This window comes from Anarhichas minor, unplaced genomic scaffold (genome assembly GCF_050575085.1).
Source record: "Anarhichas minor isolate MPS153535 unplaced genomic scaffold, ASM5057508v1 ptg000033l, whole genome shotgun sequence".
Taxonomy (NCBI): Eukaryota; Metazoa; Chordata; class Actinopteri; order Perciformes; family Anarhichadidae; genus Anarhichas; species Anarhichas minor.
In genome coordinates, this window is record NW_027466479.1 from 12,015,550 (window position 1) to 12,034,153 (window position 18,604).

At 43.6% G+C, this 18,604-nt stretch overlaps 1 protein-coding gene across 1 annotated transcript; it reads left to right on the forward strand.

The window, feature by feature from the left end:
- Positions 1 to 1,259: 1,259 nt before the first annotated feature.
- On the forward strand, positions 1,260 to 18,436 carry LOC142965519 (E3 ubiquitin-protein ligase RNF19A-like). The gene is made up of 10 exons (XM_076106492.1): positions 1,260 to 1,400; positions 8,607 to 9,443; positions 12,194 to 12,402; positions 12,560 to 12,704; positions 12,812 to 12,974; positions 13,091 to 13,205; positions 13,440 to 13,598; positions 14,651 to 14,864; positions 15,024 to 15,167; positions 15,437 to 18,436. Exons 2-10 carry the CDS (start codon positions 8,827 to 8,829, stop codon positions 16,242 to 16,244), a joined length of 2,574 nt encoding a protein of 857 aa, XP_075962607.1. The 5' UTR covers positions 1,260 to 1,400; positions 8,607 to 8,826; the 3' UTR covers positions 16,245 to 18,436.
- The last annotated feature ends 168 nt before the right edge of the window (positions 18,437 to 18,604 follow it).

Here is an 18,604-nt window from a genome sequence, read left to right on the forward strand (position 1 = left end):
GCAGAAAACAGTTTGTGACTGTATGTGTTTTGGGTCCTTGTTGGGAACATGCTTCCATTTGGGGGCAAAAAAGCTGTTCCCCATCAGTTAAACAATTATATATTATGGTTAAGATGTGGTTATTGGTATACAGGTATACCTAAGTGACAAAAGCATGTAGAGAGTGTATGTGTTTGTGTGTCTGTGTGTGTGTGTGTGTGTGTGTGTGTGTGTGTGTGTGTGTGCGTGTGTGTGTGTGTGTTTGTGTGTGTGTGTGCGTGCACATGTAGTATAATGTCTCTACGAGATGGCAGGATCATAATTCATGATAGAAGTACAATAAAACTACTCTTTAGTGGCCACAGGATAGCAGTATTTCCACTGCTAGATAAACACGGGCTGGAACTGGTATATGTAACTAATATCACAAAAAAATAATTTAGATAATAACAGAAAATGAAGCGCAGTCATATTAAGATTATTTTCTTTTGACATGTCAGCAGAAAGCAGACTGTGAGACAACAGTGGAAAAAAATATATATTTTGACTTCAACAAACAGCTTAACAGCAAGTTCAAATGGGCCAAGAATTAAATTCAGATAATACAATTCATGAACTGATTTCAACCTCTTCCGGTTTCTTTGTTTACTGCTGGAGGGCAACTAGAATCCTTGCTGCTGTCACCTATTGGTCTGGTATGTACAAAATGCTGTTAAACATCTGTCTGAGTTTCTCTGGCAAAGTGTCAAGTCAACAGCTGCTATCAGGAAAAGTTGTTAGGATTGAACAATGTGGTTCACCAATTAGAGCACAAACATATCATCTTGGGGAAAATGTATGTTATTTTATACTGATAATCCACCACGTTTCAGTTAGCATTAATAAATCAGCCAGCAAACAACTATGTGCCATGTAAATGTAGAGGAGTAATGGCTACCTGAGCAGAGAATGAAGGCGCAGCACAAGACATTAGAAATAATGGGTTTCAGAGCACAAAGTGTTGTGGCTTTCTTTCTGAAAGGGCCTTTAAATGCTGACCCCCGGCTCCATGTTGAGAGCTGTGTGGAGGCAATGTATATTGGATTCAGTTTGCAGCAACTTTAAGAACACTTTCAAATTACTTCTACTAGTAATGGAGTATTTTTGTGTGTTTTAGTCAAGAATGTGAGTACTTCTTCCGCTGTTGGCAATCTATCTGTTGGAAACGGAGGGATTCATTTTATTGTGAAAGGTGGACACCTCTGACCGGAAGTACCGATGTTGTCTGTAGCCCACTGGCTTGACAACAATACCATTTGGGGAATGTATTTAGGCTGTCCGGCGAAGTTTTCTGCAACAAATGTGCGGCTTTACTGGGAGATGGAGACACCAGTGTTCACGTCTGTTGTGAATTAAAAAGGAGATCCAGTGTAAACTTAACGGTAAGTGTGTGTGGGAATAGTCTTTATAATGTGGTAAATATTACACAGATCACAACTTCCTCCTCTGCGAGGCTCACGAGCAGCTAACCGTTAGCAGTTAGTAGCTCTGTTAGCTTGTGTATATACTCCTCGTTATACACTCTAGGGGGGCACAAAGCCTTCAGCTGGCACCAGATTAAGTTGTGTGGTCGTTCAGCTTGCTTCCTTATATAACCCATATGGTCAGCTGTCCGTTGAGTTAGCAAACATCACAGCTCAGCTTTAGTCATAAACTCTCTGGGCAGATTAAAGTTAGACATTATCTTTCCTACTAGACGTCGTTAGCTAGCATGCTAACGTTAGCCTGGTGTAAAGTGTAAACAGAATGAGGTCCTTCCTGTGCCGAGCTTCAGATGACTGATATCTGGTCTTTTTTCGTTTCTTGTGGGTTATTTTAACGTTTCCACTATTGTTTTTGTCAAACAGAGCATTCCTAGTAAATGTACTTGGGTTTTTTAATGCAAAATTACATTATCCTGTATTTATTTGTAGAGTCAGCTGACTGTGGTATAGACATGCTTCATAATATCAGATTTAGGGTTTTTAACAATGGTTTTATATGTTTTAAGCTCCTATAATCGACTCAATTGTAGTGTATCATTTGATGCCCTATTTTGCTAATTTCATTATTTTTGTTCCACATTTCTACAGCATTTGGTCTTCTTGTAAAGTAATTTAGTGTGATTTGTCCCATCTAGGCACCCTTCAGTGAATGGAAATAATATCCTTCAATGCTTTTCTGTCATCGACCCGTTATGGCACAGTCAACAGTGTTTTGCGGAACAGATGCATTTTAAATTACTGGGCACAGTCCTTCTTTATTTATTGTGTTACTTTTATAGCACGCCTGCTAAATTAATTCAGGTCGTCCTCACTGGAAGGTTTCGATCAGTGAGTCCTAGTGCTTTGCTTTCTCCTAATGGCTCGTTACTGTTTAACTTATGAATGTAAACTGAATGAGATGATTTGTGCGTCTGAGTTTTGGTAACATGTTGGGACGCTCGTGTATGTTGAAGTTGCATTACCTCAAACTCATCTCATGCGATGATTCAGTTACGTCTCACCATAAGTGATTTTAAATTTTAACGACAGACAGTACATTATCAAACTAACACTGTTTTGTTCCCAGCTTTACACACAAATATTAAAATTGTATGGCCATTTTTAAGCAAATTCAAACATCTCCTATATCCTAAAGCTTATATTTTTTATTTTACATAACACAACGGAGTAAACTTGTGCTGAAGGAAGCTACTCTTGTGTTTTTTGTCACTTCTTGACACGAGGGCGTGCACCATCACCCCTAAATTATAATAATAATAATAATAATAATCAGGGCAAGAATTCTCCAGTCTGAACTAGTTTTAGGTTACCGTACCTAAATGTTGTCAGTTTTGCAGTGGACAACATTATGATCATACTCAAATATTTGTTAAATATTGTTAAATATTTGTCCTGTTTATTATTTTCAGAACAAAAAATAGTATTTAAATGTGAGAAATGTTTGTTTTTAAGCATGTTCCTTAGAAAGAGCCCCCTGTCTGATACTGCCGGTAGATATGCTGTTTGATATTTCTTTTTAATTTCATTGTATATAGCCAATCAAAAACATTTAATTTTAAGATTAAGTTGTATAATCAAGCGATCATCCCCCTTCAATCATTGTGGTGAGCGCTACACTGACAGAGAGACAGCAACCTGTGACACATGATCCATCACCAATGGGCTGTGAATCGAAAGAAAACGTTTAGCTTTTTCTGCAACAGTACGTTCTGCAAACATTGACTCTTGTCTTGACTTTTCCTTCTGGCTCGATGAACGAGCGAGCAAACATTTGTGCACCAGGGACGGACGGAAGCGAACGCGTTGACATCATTTTAGACTGCGTGCGATGGCTGTTCTGGTTTCCTTTTTGGCCTTTTGTGTGTTCTGTAACTTGGGACCAACACAAAGAAGTGTTATCACCGTCTGTGGTTATCTTGGTATTCCTGTTAATCTCGGAGTAATTCCAAAGAATGTACGACCATGTGGATGCAGATAAAACAAAGTCTCCCAGTGGAGATTGTAATCAAAGTGTCAAGAGTATGTCTATAGATAATAAATGTCTGAAAACATTTAGTTTGTTAGACCCTGTTTTAGTCCTCTGCTTATTCCAGGATGTTTGTCGGTTAGATCTGCAATGTAACAATAACTGTAATTTGTTTTATTTTTTTTATCAGAAAATAGAGCAGTATTTGATAATATAATGATATATTTATTGACACACACTAATGTTTGTACATTACTGATTGCTACTGCGGTAAAAGTTGTCATTGAAATGAATGTGCAGCAAAGTTTAGACTCCTAGAATACATCCGTGATGTGACTCTCCTCCTTTATCCTCCTCGTCAGAACCCCACTGGGCTGCATAGATGTCTCTCTATTCAGCAGACAAATGGTAGCCCCCCCCCCCCCCCCCCCTCTGTAGCTGGGCCAAACGCAAGCCAGCTTCATTTGTCTCCATGGTGCTGAATGGAGAAATGGCAAAATAAATATACAATTTTTTTGTACTGTTGAGGATTTTGCCTCCTAATCATTGCATCTTCAGCTGCGTCTTTAGATTCACGGGCTCCTCACAGTGAACCAGATGCAGTGGAAAAGTACTTTACCCTGTTGGCTAAATCACACTGTTTTGTAAATAGTGCTGGAAGTAGCCTCGGAGGCGCTCACTCTCTGTTGAACGTCAGATATTATTGTTATACTTTGGCTGGCAGATAATAGGCTAAATAGAGGTTCATTAAGCTATACTGGGTTATTCCGAAAGTTGACCCACAGCGGATTAATGCTTTGCAGTCTAACAATAACTTTTCCCAGTATTAATTTGCTTCAGACGGATGGCTGGTGCGGTAGACAACTGTTTAAAAAAAAAAAAAGCTGAAATATTTCCTACAAATACAAAAGAGTAGCTTTCACTGAGTTTGTCACCCAGTCTCTGGGCTGTTACTTTGTCCCAAGCCGCAATAACTGAATGCATTGTCACGATCAGGAAGTCTGTCCTCCAGCTGGAATGTCACCGGAAATTAGCGTACGTGACGAACACTTTGCAGAGGAACACTTTGAGCCTCTCGTTTCCAGCGATGGAAGCTGATCGTTGTACGTGGGACGTTTGTGAAGGCGGGCACCGGCCGCCGAACCCACAAAATCCCAGGAAGTTGACATCATCTATCCCTAGATTTGGATTGCAGCATTGAGAAACACTGCAGGGATTCCTTCTAAATACACTCCATTTGACCTAAAACCAAACGATGTGCACCTCCGGAAATTGCGGCATCGTCAGCAATGTGATAAACTGGAGGTGGCTCAACTACAGCTTTGTCCAAAATAGGAGACGTGGATTTGTAAAGACCCAAAATCGAATTCAATGCTCAGGAAATATCAGAGCGGGGTGACGGTTGTGTCTGTTTGAACTACAGGACTCTGCTGACGTTTGTCTGCATTCCAGGGCAATTTTATTTTGATGCATGTTCATTATAAAGGGTGTTGTAAGCTGAGAGTTCAAACTAGCCCACTGAAAAATATAGTTTGTGTGTTATATGTTAATGTAAAATACTTCACTTTGGCTTATATGTCGTTATACTGTCGTACTGTATCTGTATGGCTGTAATCCTTAATGGTTCGAGGATGCATTTTCTCTCCAGCACTGGGCTACGTGTTTGGTATTGAATAGTTCCAGAATGGCATCTGTAGTTGGGACTTTGCTGTTGCTTCGTTTTCTTATCGCTCTCGTGTTTACTTTGGAAGTAGAAGACGTGCTGTGGAACATTGTTGATGTTAATAATACTCTTTGTGAGAGGGTCGTATTCTGTCTGTAGCATAAATAATAGTGTTCAAAAATACAAGATGGTGAGTGATACAGACCTGTATAATAAAACATTGCAGGCTGCTTGTGTACCTAATTGTCTCTGTAAAATTACAGCCGATGGAAACCTGGATTGATTTTGTTTACTGCGACGCAAGAGCCAACGTTAATGCTTCGTGGTCTGGAGGGCCATACTTGTTAAAACCATTACCACTGCGGGCCCCAAATGACACATTTTGAAACAAATTATAGTGTGATTCAGTAACCTTACAATGACCCATCTCTCCAGGAGGAAACTGCAAATGTAGATCATACTACAGTGGTTGTCACGCTGTAGCATCAGCTGATGCAAACTCAGTGAAGGTGGAAACCGTTGGTTCTGCCGCAGCAGGCTTCCCCCCCCCCCACCCCCCCGGGGTTGTCTCAGGAACTGGGACACCATCCCAGTGTGTGTGTGAGAGAGCCACGGTAGCATGTGATATGTGATTGGCCTTGAGCCACACGACCACAGTCGCATGGAAAAGTCCCACTCACTCTGTGTACAGTGCAGCGGCAGGCTTTTCCAGTTTAATTACGCCTTGGGAGCGTAATTTCACATTGAGTTGCGGGTTGGCTTGAAATTGCTTCTCTGTCTCGTTAAAGTTTTCCTCTTGCTCACATGACTTGGCTAGTTGACCCGATGCATCATCTGGCTTTGTTATGATGTGGAATTATTGTGTCAGGACTTAGGTTAAGATATCTGGTCGCTAACCTAATCATTAGAAAAGCTAAACGTTATTGATCCAAGACAAAGTTCACAAAAGTGTTTTACAGGCTACACTAGTGTGCCATGTCTCCAAATTCAGTTGTATGTCTTCGGAGTGGGTGGCATCATTTTGTGCCCTTATTTTTTTCGAGGGATATCCACTTCGTGACACGCCTCAAGGAAGTTGCACCGACAAACTGTCTGATGTGTCGTCTCACGTCACCTCATGTCGCTTTACCCACTGGTGTTCCGTGTAGCTTGAATTACAGATGTCATACGCAGGCTTTGGGTTTTGATTGTGACTCTTAAATGATCAGATCGAGCAATTAAAACATTTTATTCTTTACAGCATGGCTGCCGTGTTAATGGCTTAATGACTCACAGTTAAACATTTGGTAACTATGCTTTGAAGTTACTTGTACGTTGTTCTCAGATAAACATGGCTGCTTAGTAAATTCTAGTCGTCTGGTGAGCTGGTCCCACCTGATATTCAAACTGCAGTTTTTGTTTTTCTGAATCAAGAGCAGCTCTACTACTTGAAGTGTTGTTTCCAGGTCCTAACAGCTCTTATATCTCTTTCATATCACAGTGTTGATACTCTGAATGTGACCCTCTAGCGAGCTAAAAGGACTTGATGTTTACACTGCCCATATTTTATAGCTCTTTTATTATTGTGTTATGATCAAGGTGCGTGTGGAGTAGACTGCATGTAAACACTAAGGGGAAAGAACTTGGTGGTTCATTGATTGCCGGTTTGGCATCGGTCAGTTATGATAAAGTCGTCACAATTGTCAATTAAATATGAATTTTCAAAGTAAGATGAGACGATGAACTGCACCAAAAGGGCCAAATACTTTGTGTTCGTTTGTGTAATGCATGTCAGTACTGGTTGTTGATGCAGAATTATCTCAACTTATAATATTTGGTTGATGTGGAGGACGAAGGAGAGTCTAAACACGTGCAGGCTAGTCACGTGTTGGCTTATAGCTGTGCAGCTCAAACACTAAAGTAGCTGTACTAAAACTTAATCGTCGCGAGGGGAGATAAACCGCAGCCAGTCAGAAGAAGGTTTCTAGGTTATGAGAGTCTGTGCTCTGCAGGATTTCTGTCCCAATCGAGACTTGCGGCCGGCTTGTTAATTAGTCACCTCTTGGCTCCCTCTGGAATTTTCCTGAAATTAGTCTCTAATGACAAACACGCACTCAAACACAAGTTTAGAGCATTCAGAAGAGGACGGAAATCCTTCTGTTCCTTCACTTTGCTCCATTTGGTGTTCTGCTTGGAAGCAAAGTCTCGCAGTGGATTGAATATTGTATTCATCTCATATTTGTAGGTTTGTCAAGTGCCGACTCTGAGTTGTCACCAAAAAATCCTGTGAAAGTCCTAGTTTAAAGTCCTGTGACTTAAACCTAGTGAGAAGTTAAAATGAAGATCGAACCGATGTCTAAACCAGGGCACTAAATGTGTTTGAACAGCGGAAACTTGTTGAACTAATAAACCAACATATTAAATTGTGTCTCTCGTGGTAAAACTACAAACACTTGGGAGATGAGAGTATTATTTTAATAACATCTCTAGCCCTCAGCTGCAGCACCTCTTGCTGATGTCGGTCGTTTTTTCTGCAGCGCTCTGTTTTGTTGTTTTTCCAAATGGGACGTGAGACACGAATACCAAAAAATCTGTTTCTTCACTTAAGCTGATTTTAAAGTGGATTTCGGACTGAAAAATCTAAGCATTCGAATCTATTATTTCCCTACTGGCCACTTATTGATCCAGATGTTTTTATTACCACTGGGTGTTCGTGTTGATAAAAGGTGCAGCACAGAAATGCAAATAGTGAAACATTAGCTCTCATTTTATTCTGCTTCCTCCATTACTTGGTCCCTTTAGGAACGAGTCCAAGGCAGAGATGTTTATCCAAAACATGTAAATTCATCAGCTGGATCTGTCAACTCTATGGAGGGTTACATAGCACCACACCCACACAAACTGTGTTGGTGTATTTCAGAATGAAATGTGCTTCTCATTACTTGAAAGTCACTACTACTTTAACTACTTACACTTGTTTGGTTTCTGTGTGGCGTCGCCTTCAAACAGCGATCCTTCACGTCCTCTATAAACTACTTGCTCTCCAAGATGGTGAGTTATGCTTTTAGTTGTTCATATTGTGTAAAAACAAGCGCATGTGGAAGCACTTGAGACGAGGTGTGGCTGCTCTAGGCACACTGACACAGCTGTGGCCACATCTGAGATGCATGATGGGGGGGGGAAACAGGTTGTTGTCTTGTTTCGCCTACATATGACTAACACACGCTCTCCAGGGAAAGCCTGCAGATGTTTTATGTAAGCAATCGCGCAAACACAGAAGATGCGCCTAAAAAGATGCCTGAAGCCGGCCAGAAAACTCTTCGATGAGAGCTGTCGTTTCTTACATTTTGTCAGATTGTTGTTGTTTTTTATGCCGTTTTGTATTTCCACTTCTTGTTATGCATCCTGAATCATCCAAATGCTGCAGAACATTAAAAGTTAAAGCATTCAGCTTTGGCTCTGTACCTGATTTTCCATTTCTTTCTGTCTCCGTCAGGTTGGTGAATCGTCACTGTGAGTTAAACCATGGACTGACCACTACAGACCTCCAGACCAGCTTCCAGCCACTATGTCCTAGCTAACAGCAGCACGGCCCCCTCCCCCGACCATCCTGTCATTTAAAACCCCAAGTCCCTCTCTACATTTCCCTCCCTCTCCCAGTCCCTCACACCCCTTTCTGATGTGGTGATATCTGGTCGTACCACCCTTCTGGCGTGATGGGCAGCCTGCCCCAGCAGCATCATGGCAGCACAGGCTCCGAGCGAGACCTCCACTCCGCCGCCTCCTCCATCAGCATCCCGTCGGTTAGAAAGACCCCCAAAAAGCGCCGCCTGTCCCTCCACTCACTCTTCAGCCGCCGGCGTCGGCACGACCGCGACCCCAAGCACAAGTCCAGGCCTCTGCAGGCCGGAGTCGCCGTGGACGGCGTTGTCGGCGCCGAAAGCGTCCAGTCGGAGGCGGTCCACGATAAAACCTCTGCCCCCTGCGCTCCGGCCGTCGCATCGACTTCGTCGGTGTCGGTGCCGGGTTCTTCTTCGTCGGAGCTGCTGGAGTGCCCGCTGTGCCTCCTGCGCCACGCGCGCGAGCTCTTCCCGGACATCATGACCTGTCACCACCGCTCCTGCGGCGACTGCCTGCGACAGTACCTGCGCATCGAGATCTCCGAGTCGCGCATCAACATCTGCTGCCCCGAGTGCTCGGAGCGCTTCAACCCCCACGACATCCAGATGATCCTGGGCGACCGAGCCGTCATGGAGAAGTACGAGGAGTTCATGCTGAGGAGGTGGCTGGTGGGCGAACCCGACTGCCGCTGGTGCCCGGCCCCCGACTGTGGGTAAGAAGGAGAGCGTGAGAGATTATATAGGCTACTGACAGAAGAACGCATGAGGACAACCCGCTCTTTACATTAAATATGACTCACCAGCCGAATCGAGGGGAGAGCGATTAAGTGATGTCCACCTAACATTAATGGCAACACAGCCAGTTACCCATAAAACATCAAGCATGTGGGATTATTTCCACACAAGGTACAATTTATGCAAAATTTCTATTTCGGTTACTTGAAGTGCGCTTGATGTTTTCCTTCTTTTGAAATACACAAGTCCCGAAATAACATCGCAAGCAGCTGCATTCAAAAACCTCCAACGCTGTAAACTGGCCTTTTGAAGTTCACCCAGCTTCTGCATTGATGCTACGAGCTATAAATAACTCGTAGCAGTAATAGACCTGTTTGTTCTGTCAGCCTCATGAGTCAGCCAAAGAAAAAGCAGACGTGAGCAGCAGCAAGTGATGATGATGATGATGCCTATTGTTGTCAGAGCGTACCTGGCATTTCTTCTCACCACATAATGAATAAAGCTGGGAGTGATTGGCCAGTTGGTAAAAATGATAATCATTGCCGCTCCTTCGTATTTTGTTGACTGTAAAGCACTCTCTAAAAAGTAACAAAGGGCTTTACGTCAATACACAAATCTATTGATTCTCTGAGGAGGAGATCGTAGTTCTGGTTTCCGTCTTTCACGAGGAGGCGCTGGTGACGTTGAGGGTCGGGTCGGGGTCTCGTATGTTTGCTCTCAGGGGCCCGAACTGAAGCTAACGTCGTTATGCTCGGTGTGCTCACTAGGTCACCGTGTTTTAGCTGTTTACTGCACCTGCCGGCCATGACAACCTCCATGTATGCAGCAGAATCTCTACTGTTCATCTGCATTTAATGGCTTTACTCGTCTCTTTCTCTTTCTCTCTGTCTCTCTTTCTCTTTCTCTTTCTTTCTCACTCTCTCTCTGTCTTTCTCACTCTCTCTTTCTCTGTCTCTGTCTCTCTCTCTTTCCCTCTTTCTCTCTTTCTCTTTCTCTTTCTTTCTCACTCTCTCTCTGTCTTTCTCACTCTCTCTTTCTCTGTCTCTGTCTCTCTCTCTTTCCCTCTTTCTCTCTTTCTCTTTCTCTTTCTCTTTCTTTCTCACTCTCTCTCTCTCTCTCTCTCTCTCTCTCTCTCTCTCTCTCTCTCTCTCTCTCTCCCCCTCTCTCTTTGTTGCACATCAACACTGCTGACCCTGTCTGTAAGAATAATGGCTCTTTCATGAGCTCGTTTCAGCTCTTCTTGCTCTCGTCATCTAATCAGTTTAGCTCCGGCTCAGCTGTCACACTCTCTGCCGGTAAATGCTGTCGCTCCTAATTGTTGTATAATTACTGGTGCAAGATATTGGGTCAGATGTAAGTAATCCTCTGAAGGAGTATTTGACGTAAAGAGAGAGTCTTGACTCCACACTGCACACACCAAAAGGTCCATTTGGGAGTTCTGCCGTCCACTTTACGACTTCTGCACCATTTGCTGTGGTTTTTGCCTCACCGAGGTGTTAGTGGAGACTGTCTAGACAGAATGGTCTGCAGGTATATGGTGCCCCCACACACACAGTACGCCCGATGCTGGACAGTTTCTAGGGAACATTAATAAAAAAGGTGATGCCGTGACGTCAGTTACATTCGTTTCTGCACAAAAAACCCAGAAGAAAGGCCTCCTTTTCAACTTTCATCTTTTTATTATTAACTTTGCCTCAAACAAAGACCCCGTGAGGGTGAAAGTGTTCGAGGTTTTAACAGTAATCACTCAGAGAAAGACTTTTGATGAACCTCGTCTCCGTGCTCTACCGTCAACTAGATTGGATCTCTGCATGGGAAACAGATTAAGACCTTTTGTCAAGTCCTCTCTCAAGTAGGACTACAACTAATGATTATTATTCATTATCAATTAATATGCCAAATATTTTCCTTATTAATCATTTGGTCTATGTAACATAAAGAACTCTAAGTAAGTAAACAGCTGTGTACATCAGCCTACAGTCATGGTGTGTATGTTGTATCAGCTCATGCTCCAATTCTTTATGAGCTTTAATGGCTTTTAGGAAATCTGTGCCGAACTGGAGACGCAGCTCTGTCTGGCTGGAGGCTTTGCTCTACATAATTACATTTATAAATAAAGATGTCAGGCTGTATGTGATTAACCTCAGAGTAAAGCTGAGTTACTCATGCATATACTTCCAGGTGCTGTGTGTACTCCTCTCCCGCTGTATCTAAGGTGTTCCTTTCAACAACATGGTTATTAATGTCTCATTGTATCCACATCGGAGGAACACAAGTAGGTGTGTGAGTCAGAAAAGCAAGGGGAGACGACTGCTACAATTCATTTTATTATTTCCATTTATTGAGGCAGTAATGGTGTTGGGATGTAAATGTCTGCTGCAACAGTTTGTATGGTGTCCCATTGCATTAGATTTGCATGTTTATAACAAAACGGTTTGCAGACTTTGCCTCGATCGTGCCGTTTGCTTTTCAGTTGCTCTCGAATAGACCACTGTTATGATTGACGAGTGTTACTGTGGAGACATGCAGAACTGAATTACACTATAAATTGCTCCTTAGTTTTACCCACTCTACTTTTATACTCCTGCACTAGTAATTTCATCCCTGCTGACCCCTAGTGTTGTGCTAAACTACTACATCCATGCTCTTCTATCAGCCAATACTAACCACCATTTTGGTTGATTTTTCTTTCTTCTTCTTCTTCTTCTTCTCTCTCTCTCTCTCTCAGTTACGCAGTCATTGCGTTTGGCTGTGCCAGCTGCCCAAAGATCACCTGCGGGCGTGAGGGCTGTGGGACCGAGTTCTGCTACCACTGCAAACAGCTGTGGCATCCCAACCAGACGTGTGACACCGCGCGGCAACAAAGGGCCCAATCCCTCCGGCTGAGGACTTTCCGGTCCTCCTCCCTCAGCTACAGCCAAGAGAGTGGAGCCGCAGGTAAACGCACAACAAAAAAAACCAACAACACACACACCCAGCGCTCGAACTCTCGCACTCATCTGTACCTTCAGCACACCCGTCGTCACCTTTTCCAGCCACAATGTGCGCTAAAAATATCCCCCTGCTTTCTCCTCAACCTTCAACACCCCACTAGGTGACGACATCAAGCCGTGCCCTCGCTGTGCCGCCTACATCATCAAGATGAATGACGGAAGCTGTAATCACATGACCTGTGCTGTCTGCGGCTGCGAGTTCTGCTGGCTGTGTATGAAGGAGATCTCCGACCTGCATTATTTAAGGTGAGACGAGTGTACGGTAGAAAGAACTGCTCATCTCTCACTCTCTCCGTTTGCCCTGACAACCCTTTTCCTCTCTCTCTCTCTCTCTCTCCCTCCAATCCTCTCAGTCCATCAGGCTGCACATTCTGGGGGAAGAAGCCCTGGAGCAGAAAGAAGAAGATCCTCTGGCAGCTCGGCACGTTGGTGGGTGCGCCCGTGGGCATCGCCCTCATAGCCGGCATCGCCATCCCTGCAATGATCATTGGCATCCCGGTCTACGTGGGCAGGAAGGTGAGCGCTAACGGCAGACTGCCGAGGAGTGACGCGGAACAGTTGTGGTCAAAAGCAGCGTTTTCATCGATCTACCATGTGAGACACGTGTGTAAATCAATGATTTTCCTCCTCAGATCCATAATCGCTACGAGGGCAAGGACATCTCTAAACACAAGAGGAACTTGGTAATAGCAGGTGGTGTGACGCTGTCTGTGATCGTGTCGCCTGTGGTAGCAGCAGTCACCGTTGGTAAGAAAGAAGGTTTTTCCCTCATGACTTTCTCTATTTTACCATCTGTTTCTCGAAAATATTTAGATTATTTAACAGGGTTGTTTTCGTGGGTTGCTAGTATAAATCCGTATAAAAGCATCATCTGGTTTGGAAATCGTCCTAAAACATTTGTCCCATGCTGTTCTTGTATCTCTGCTTTGAACTGTCTAAGACTTCGTCTGTTTAAGTGTGCGTTTACGTTGTGTTGTTCAGGTATCGGTGTTCCCATAATGCTGGCGTACGTCTACGGAGTTGTCCCAATCTCACTGTGCCGGAGCGGCGGCTGTGGAGTGTCCGCTGGCAATGGCAAAGGGGTGCGAATAGAGTTTGACGACGAAAATGACAACATAGGCAGCGGGGCAGCGGCCACAGGTGAGCCATCTCAAAAACAAAACCAAAAAAAACAAGGCCACTGATTTCCTGCGTGTTCCCAGGAGGACTCAGAATGAATAGTAAGAGCCAGGAGTACACTTAAACTTAATGAAGTCTATCGTCCCCAAATGGAAACTTGTCTTTCAGTCAGTTAAAACAGCGAACACAGACTTAACAATAGAATACACACAATAAAAATATGTAAAACAATTAGCACACATTAAACAATGTACATCAGACGACGGCAAAACATTTGACTCTGAGACAGTTTTTAATGTTCAACAGACCATAAAACATTTCAGATTGAAAGACTGCAAACAGGAATATCAATACACTTCTTATTAGATTCTTCTTTTGTCAATGACAATCAAATGTTTTTGTTAAACCTTTATTACTTCATTCCATAATGATTAAAATGTGCTTATATATTATAAACACTTTCTCTCCTGTCATACAGTCACTGTAGAGTGAGTTAGGAGTCGTTATTATTGCCACAATCATCTTGATTTATGTCTAGCTCCTTTTTATATTTGGAAAATACCAGCAGCTTTTTAGCAACCACAACAGAAAGAGTTATAGTAGCTGTGTGTGCCGTGTGGGGTGGAGCTTCTCTTGCTTTCCCGGGAGGTGTTTAGGGCGAGGGATTGTGTTTCTCACAGCTTCAGTCAACACTGTGAATGATAATAATGAATCCAAATGACAGCAGGGACTGTCACCTTTTGCTGCAACGTAAGGTGTGAGACATGATGACATTTATTCACACCTGAGAATTCATCAATCTGATGTTCCTTGGTGAATTTAAAAGGGATAAAAGTCAGTAAAGTCATAGATGTCACTTCAGAAGAATGAACTTTGGCCTCTGACCTCAACATCACTTTTGTTTGCTGTTGTTATCTGGAGTCGATTGATGACTCAATCTGTATTCCCCTCCTCCTTTTTACCCGTGACTTTCTTCTTCCGGTTTCTTCGCTGCACAGTATGACTCTTATTTGTCAGTTAAAAGCTTCTCTAAATTAACAAAACCTCCCCCACCCCCCTACCTTTCTCCTCAGACACGACCTCCGTGGCAGAGACTCGGCTCAACAATCCCAGCCTCGGAGATGGAGCGAGCGTCGGTGGCCTGACGGGCCTGAGTGTCAGTGGGAGCCACATGGAGCGCTGCGGCATGAGCTCCACTCAGCGGGACAACATGAGCGACAACGCCAGCACCACGGCCCTCGCCGGGACCAGCATCACCGGCAGCCTCTCTGGCAGCTGCTACAACAGGTAACAGACCTGGAGAAACGTCTTCGTACGTGTTTATTTTGAGATAATAATATTCGCTTGGTATCTACCTTTGTGTTCTCCCATACTGGATGAAGCAAACATGCAGCGAATCGTTGCGATGTGATCGATTTTATATCTAGTTTCAATTGTTATTTGCAGGATGGAAGTGCAGGCTGATGTCCAGAAGGAGCGCTGCAGTCTGAGCGGGGAGTCGGCCACCGTCAGTCTCGGGACAATCAGTGACAACGCGAGCACAAAAGCCATGGCAGGATCCATCCTCAATGCCTATATGCCTCTGGAAAGGTGAGGAGTCAGAGCGTACTCGTCCTACTTGTTGCATCAGCACATTTCTGACCTATTTTACAAAAGGATATCTGTCCTAGTTTTTGTAATACCTTACGCCAGAAGCCTTGTCGTAGAAGGAAAGTCGGTGTGTGTTTTTAACAGTATTTACTGTATGCTTTCTGCTTTTGTCGAAGATGATGCTCGAAGCACATAAAAACAGTTAATTCTCCATAAATGTGCATATGCGCCAAAGATAGTTGTTGTAAAAGAGTGACCTTGTTTTGCAGAGACAATAGTCTGGATGTTCAGACAGACGTGGAGTCCAAACAGGAGAAGGTGAGGCACTGCAGCGTCAGCAGCAGCCTGGATGAGGCCAGCTGTAGCAGCGGCGCTGCCGGCCTTAAAGGTGCAAGCGGCGGCACGTGCTCATGCCCCTCAACCTGCTGCTGTGCGCAGCTCGACAACCACTGCTGCCCCTCGTCCCCCTGGTCAAGGGAACCCCCCATTTCAGGAAGCAAGAAGAGGAGTGGAAAGCTTTGGAAAAGAGCCAGCAGCAGCAGCAGCAAAGGAGACGCAAAGGTGAGCGAGACACGAGGCGATGTGGACGCTCAGCTTCTGGAGCAGCGCAGCACCAACTCCTCCGAGTTCGATTCGCCGTCTCTGAGCGGCAGCCTGCCCTCAGTGGCCGACTCGCACTGTAGCCACTTCTCCTCGGAGCTCAGCTGCTCGGAGCCTGAAACCTCGAGACCGGCTCATCCGTCCTGCTCCGCCCCAACGGACCCCCACCTCCATCATCCCGCCGCCGCCTTCAATGACATCGCCATCTCGCCCATGCCCGAGGTGGAGAACGACCGCCTGGAGCATTATCCACCTCAGAGTAGCCACGCAGCCTTCACCCACCGCGTGCTGTCCTCATCTCCGCCCGCGTCACCGAAAGAGGAGAGTAGCGGGACGTCGCTACACATCAGCGAGGAGAGTGGAGGCGCCATCGCAGACGCGGAGCCAGAGAAGGACAAGAGAATAAAAGAGACCAAAAACTCTGTCGCGCAGCCTGCAAGCCCAACAAGAACCCGCTGTATACAAACTGATATCTGAAGAAGCTCTCCTGTTCTTTGGGCGTGGGCGTCAGTTAGCCTTATCACATAATTTCACTATTCAGTGCAGCTTGGGAGGCTGGTGGTCGAGTTTGAAGCTATACGTTTAAATCTAGTCATATTGTTACCTGCTGTGGGTGCAGGCGGGAATATTGTGTGAATGTCAGTCCATACAGTTACAGAGAGGGAGAGAGAGATTTGTGAATATAGCAAACGGGAGCACAGTAAAGTCGAAAGCAGATCAGTGGGTTTTGTTCTTCAGTGACTGAACAAGCAATGTGTGAAGCAGAAGTTTCAGCCTGCTGTTGAAACGTCGACTGGAGCAACAAGGCCTTTAGCAGGTGGATTTGAATGTATGTGGACAGGTTGTAAAGTAGGTTATCGGGCTGACCTGCATAGTCTGACCCCTGAATGGTGTTCTGAATACAAGCTTGAGGCAGATTTTGTTAGAAAGTGACGAAGTGGAATAGGAGCAAGTAAAACGTGGGAAACTCTTTTTCAATACTAAGTTGAGCTGCTATTATAAAGCCTGAACCTATCCTCCCTCGGGACATCTGCAGAAATCCGGTTTGCATGAATCGGGGATGGATACGTCCTCACTGTGGTCCACCGCTGTGCCACCATCGTTCTGTGACTTCTTAAAACGGCATGAGAAACAACACGGCTAAAGGGTTGTTGAGCCTGAGAGAGGGACCAGTCCGTGCAGTAGCAAATTATATTTTTCCATAATCATCTATAAGAAAAGAAAATAGTATTGTTGCTTGTGTTTTAAAATGTGACTCACGATTCTTCGTGCTTTCGTCTTTGCCCATTTTTATTTTCCATTTTGGGAAAGTTGATTTTAATGTTGAAGCCCTGTGTTGGGTCCAAACTGTTTTTAGTATGATCGCGGGGGGGGGGGGGGGAGTTGTTGTGTTGACAACGGTTTAAAATGTAGCCCTCTTTAATAAATAAAGTGGATTTAAGACAGTTGCCATCTTCACAAGCCTCTGTCTGCACTGGTAAAATAATAGTTTTTTGGTTTTGGTTGCACCTGTGCAAATGTAACCATCACTGCAATGTTTAGTACATTGTGGAGTTTTTAGAAGGTATATTCAAGAAAGGGAATTTTAAGTTATTCTTCAACGGAACTAAGAAAAAGCCCAATATTTAAATTTGAAACTGTAGCATTTCTTACATCTTTATTGGGCTTGTTTTAGTAATCATTCACTAAAACTGGAAAGTCAAACAAACGACGTATTTGCAATAAGAAAAATAAGCTTTTAAATAACTATTCACAAGAGAAGTCCAGTCAAGGGCACACATCAACTTACTAACTATAGCAAAAACAAACTCTCTCACAGATAACGGTGCACATACATCATCCATCAGTGATTTAATATTCAGTAGTGAATGTATGATGATAACAGGGTTACATTTTTGATTCTCCCTCAGTAATATCCAAATCAAAATATAATTTTTGATTCAGAGCTTTGTGTGTATTTAACTACAATGTGTTTTAATCCTCGCAAATGATTAATGCAACAATTTTTATTTTATTTTTTTGGACCCACCGTGCCTTTTTGGGGAAAAATCATTTGTATCGTGTTTTTATTTCCTCATTCTGTATGTCTTCAAATAATAATATTAAAAAGTCATGAGAATGGATTATATTAGCTGTCACACTAGCTTGACTGCTCTCAGGCCACGACATTAAACCTGATTCTGGGGCAGTACTATAAATCTCAATACCAAAACATTTGTTGGGGTTATTTATTAGGAATAATATTTTGAAAATATTTCCCTCAATTAGCCAAAGTCAGTCCACCTGTGTTGTCAGTCGGCTCCTGTTGGCAATAAACCCCCGTTTATCAGAAGCAATCTGCATTTCGAGTATCAGACGTTTTGGTTCAGCAGCTGTTGTGAATTTCCAGCCTGATCACAGATTACTTTGCTGGGATGTCAACCAGCCGAGCTCAGTAGGAGCCTGAAAGAGTTGCGGTGCACCTCACATGCCTCCAGCTGCAGGATATGCCCTTCTGTTAAATATGCCTGTATGATTCCTGTGAGTTTTATATTATTATTTGAAGACTAGTGACAGGTCTATTTTCTAACTTGGTCAAAAGAAGCTATTTGAAAAATGATATATTCCCAAATGATTTGCTTTATGTGCATGTAAATGCATATCCTTAAACAATAAAAAAATACAATCAAGCTTGTTGTCTGTATATTTTTTACATGGAAATGATTTTCTGTAGTGTCTTCAGTTACATGCTGCCTTGTAAACTTGTCGACTGACAACCGCTCGGCTTTAACAGGCGTGTGTTAAGTTTATTATAACATGCCAAGTGAGCAGCAATCTGCAATTTTGTTGCAGTATTT

Excerpts from the sequence above, each read along its gene's own strand:
- LOC142965519 (XM_076106492.1), top strand. The coding sequence starts at position 8,827 with ATGGGCAGCCTGCCCCAGCAGCATCATGGCAGCACAGGCTCCGAGCGA. Across the intron at positions 12,975-13,090 it reads CGGTCTACGTGGGCAGGAAG|ATCCATAATCGCTACGAGGG; the intron begins GTGAGCGCTAAC and ends TTTCCTCCTCAG. Across the intron at positions 14,865-15,023 it reads TCTGGCAGCTGCTACAACAG|GATGGAAGTGCAGGCTGATG; the intron begins GTAACAGACCTG and ends TGTTATTTGCAG.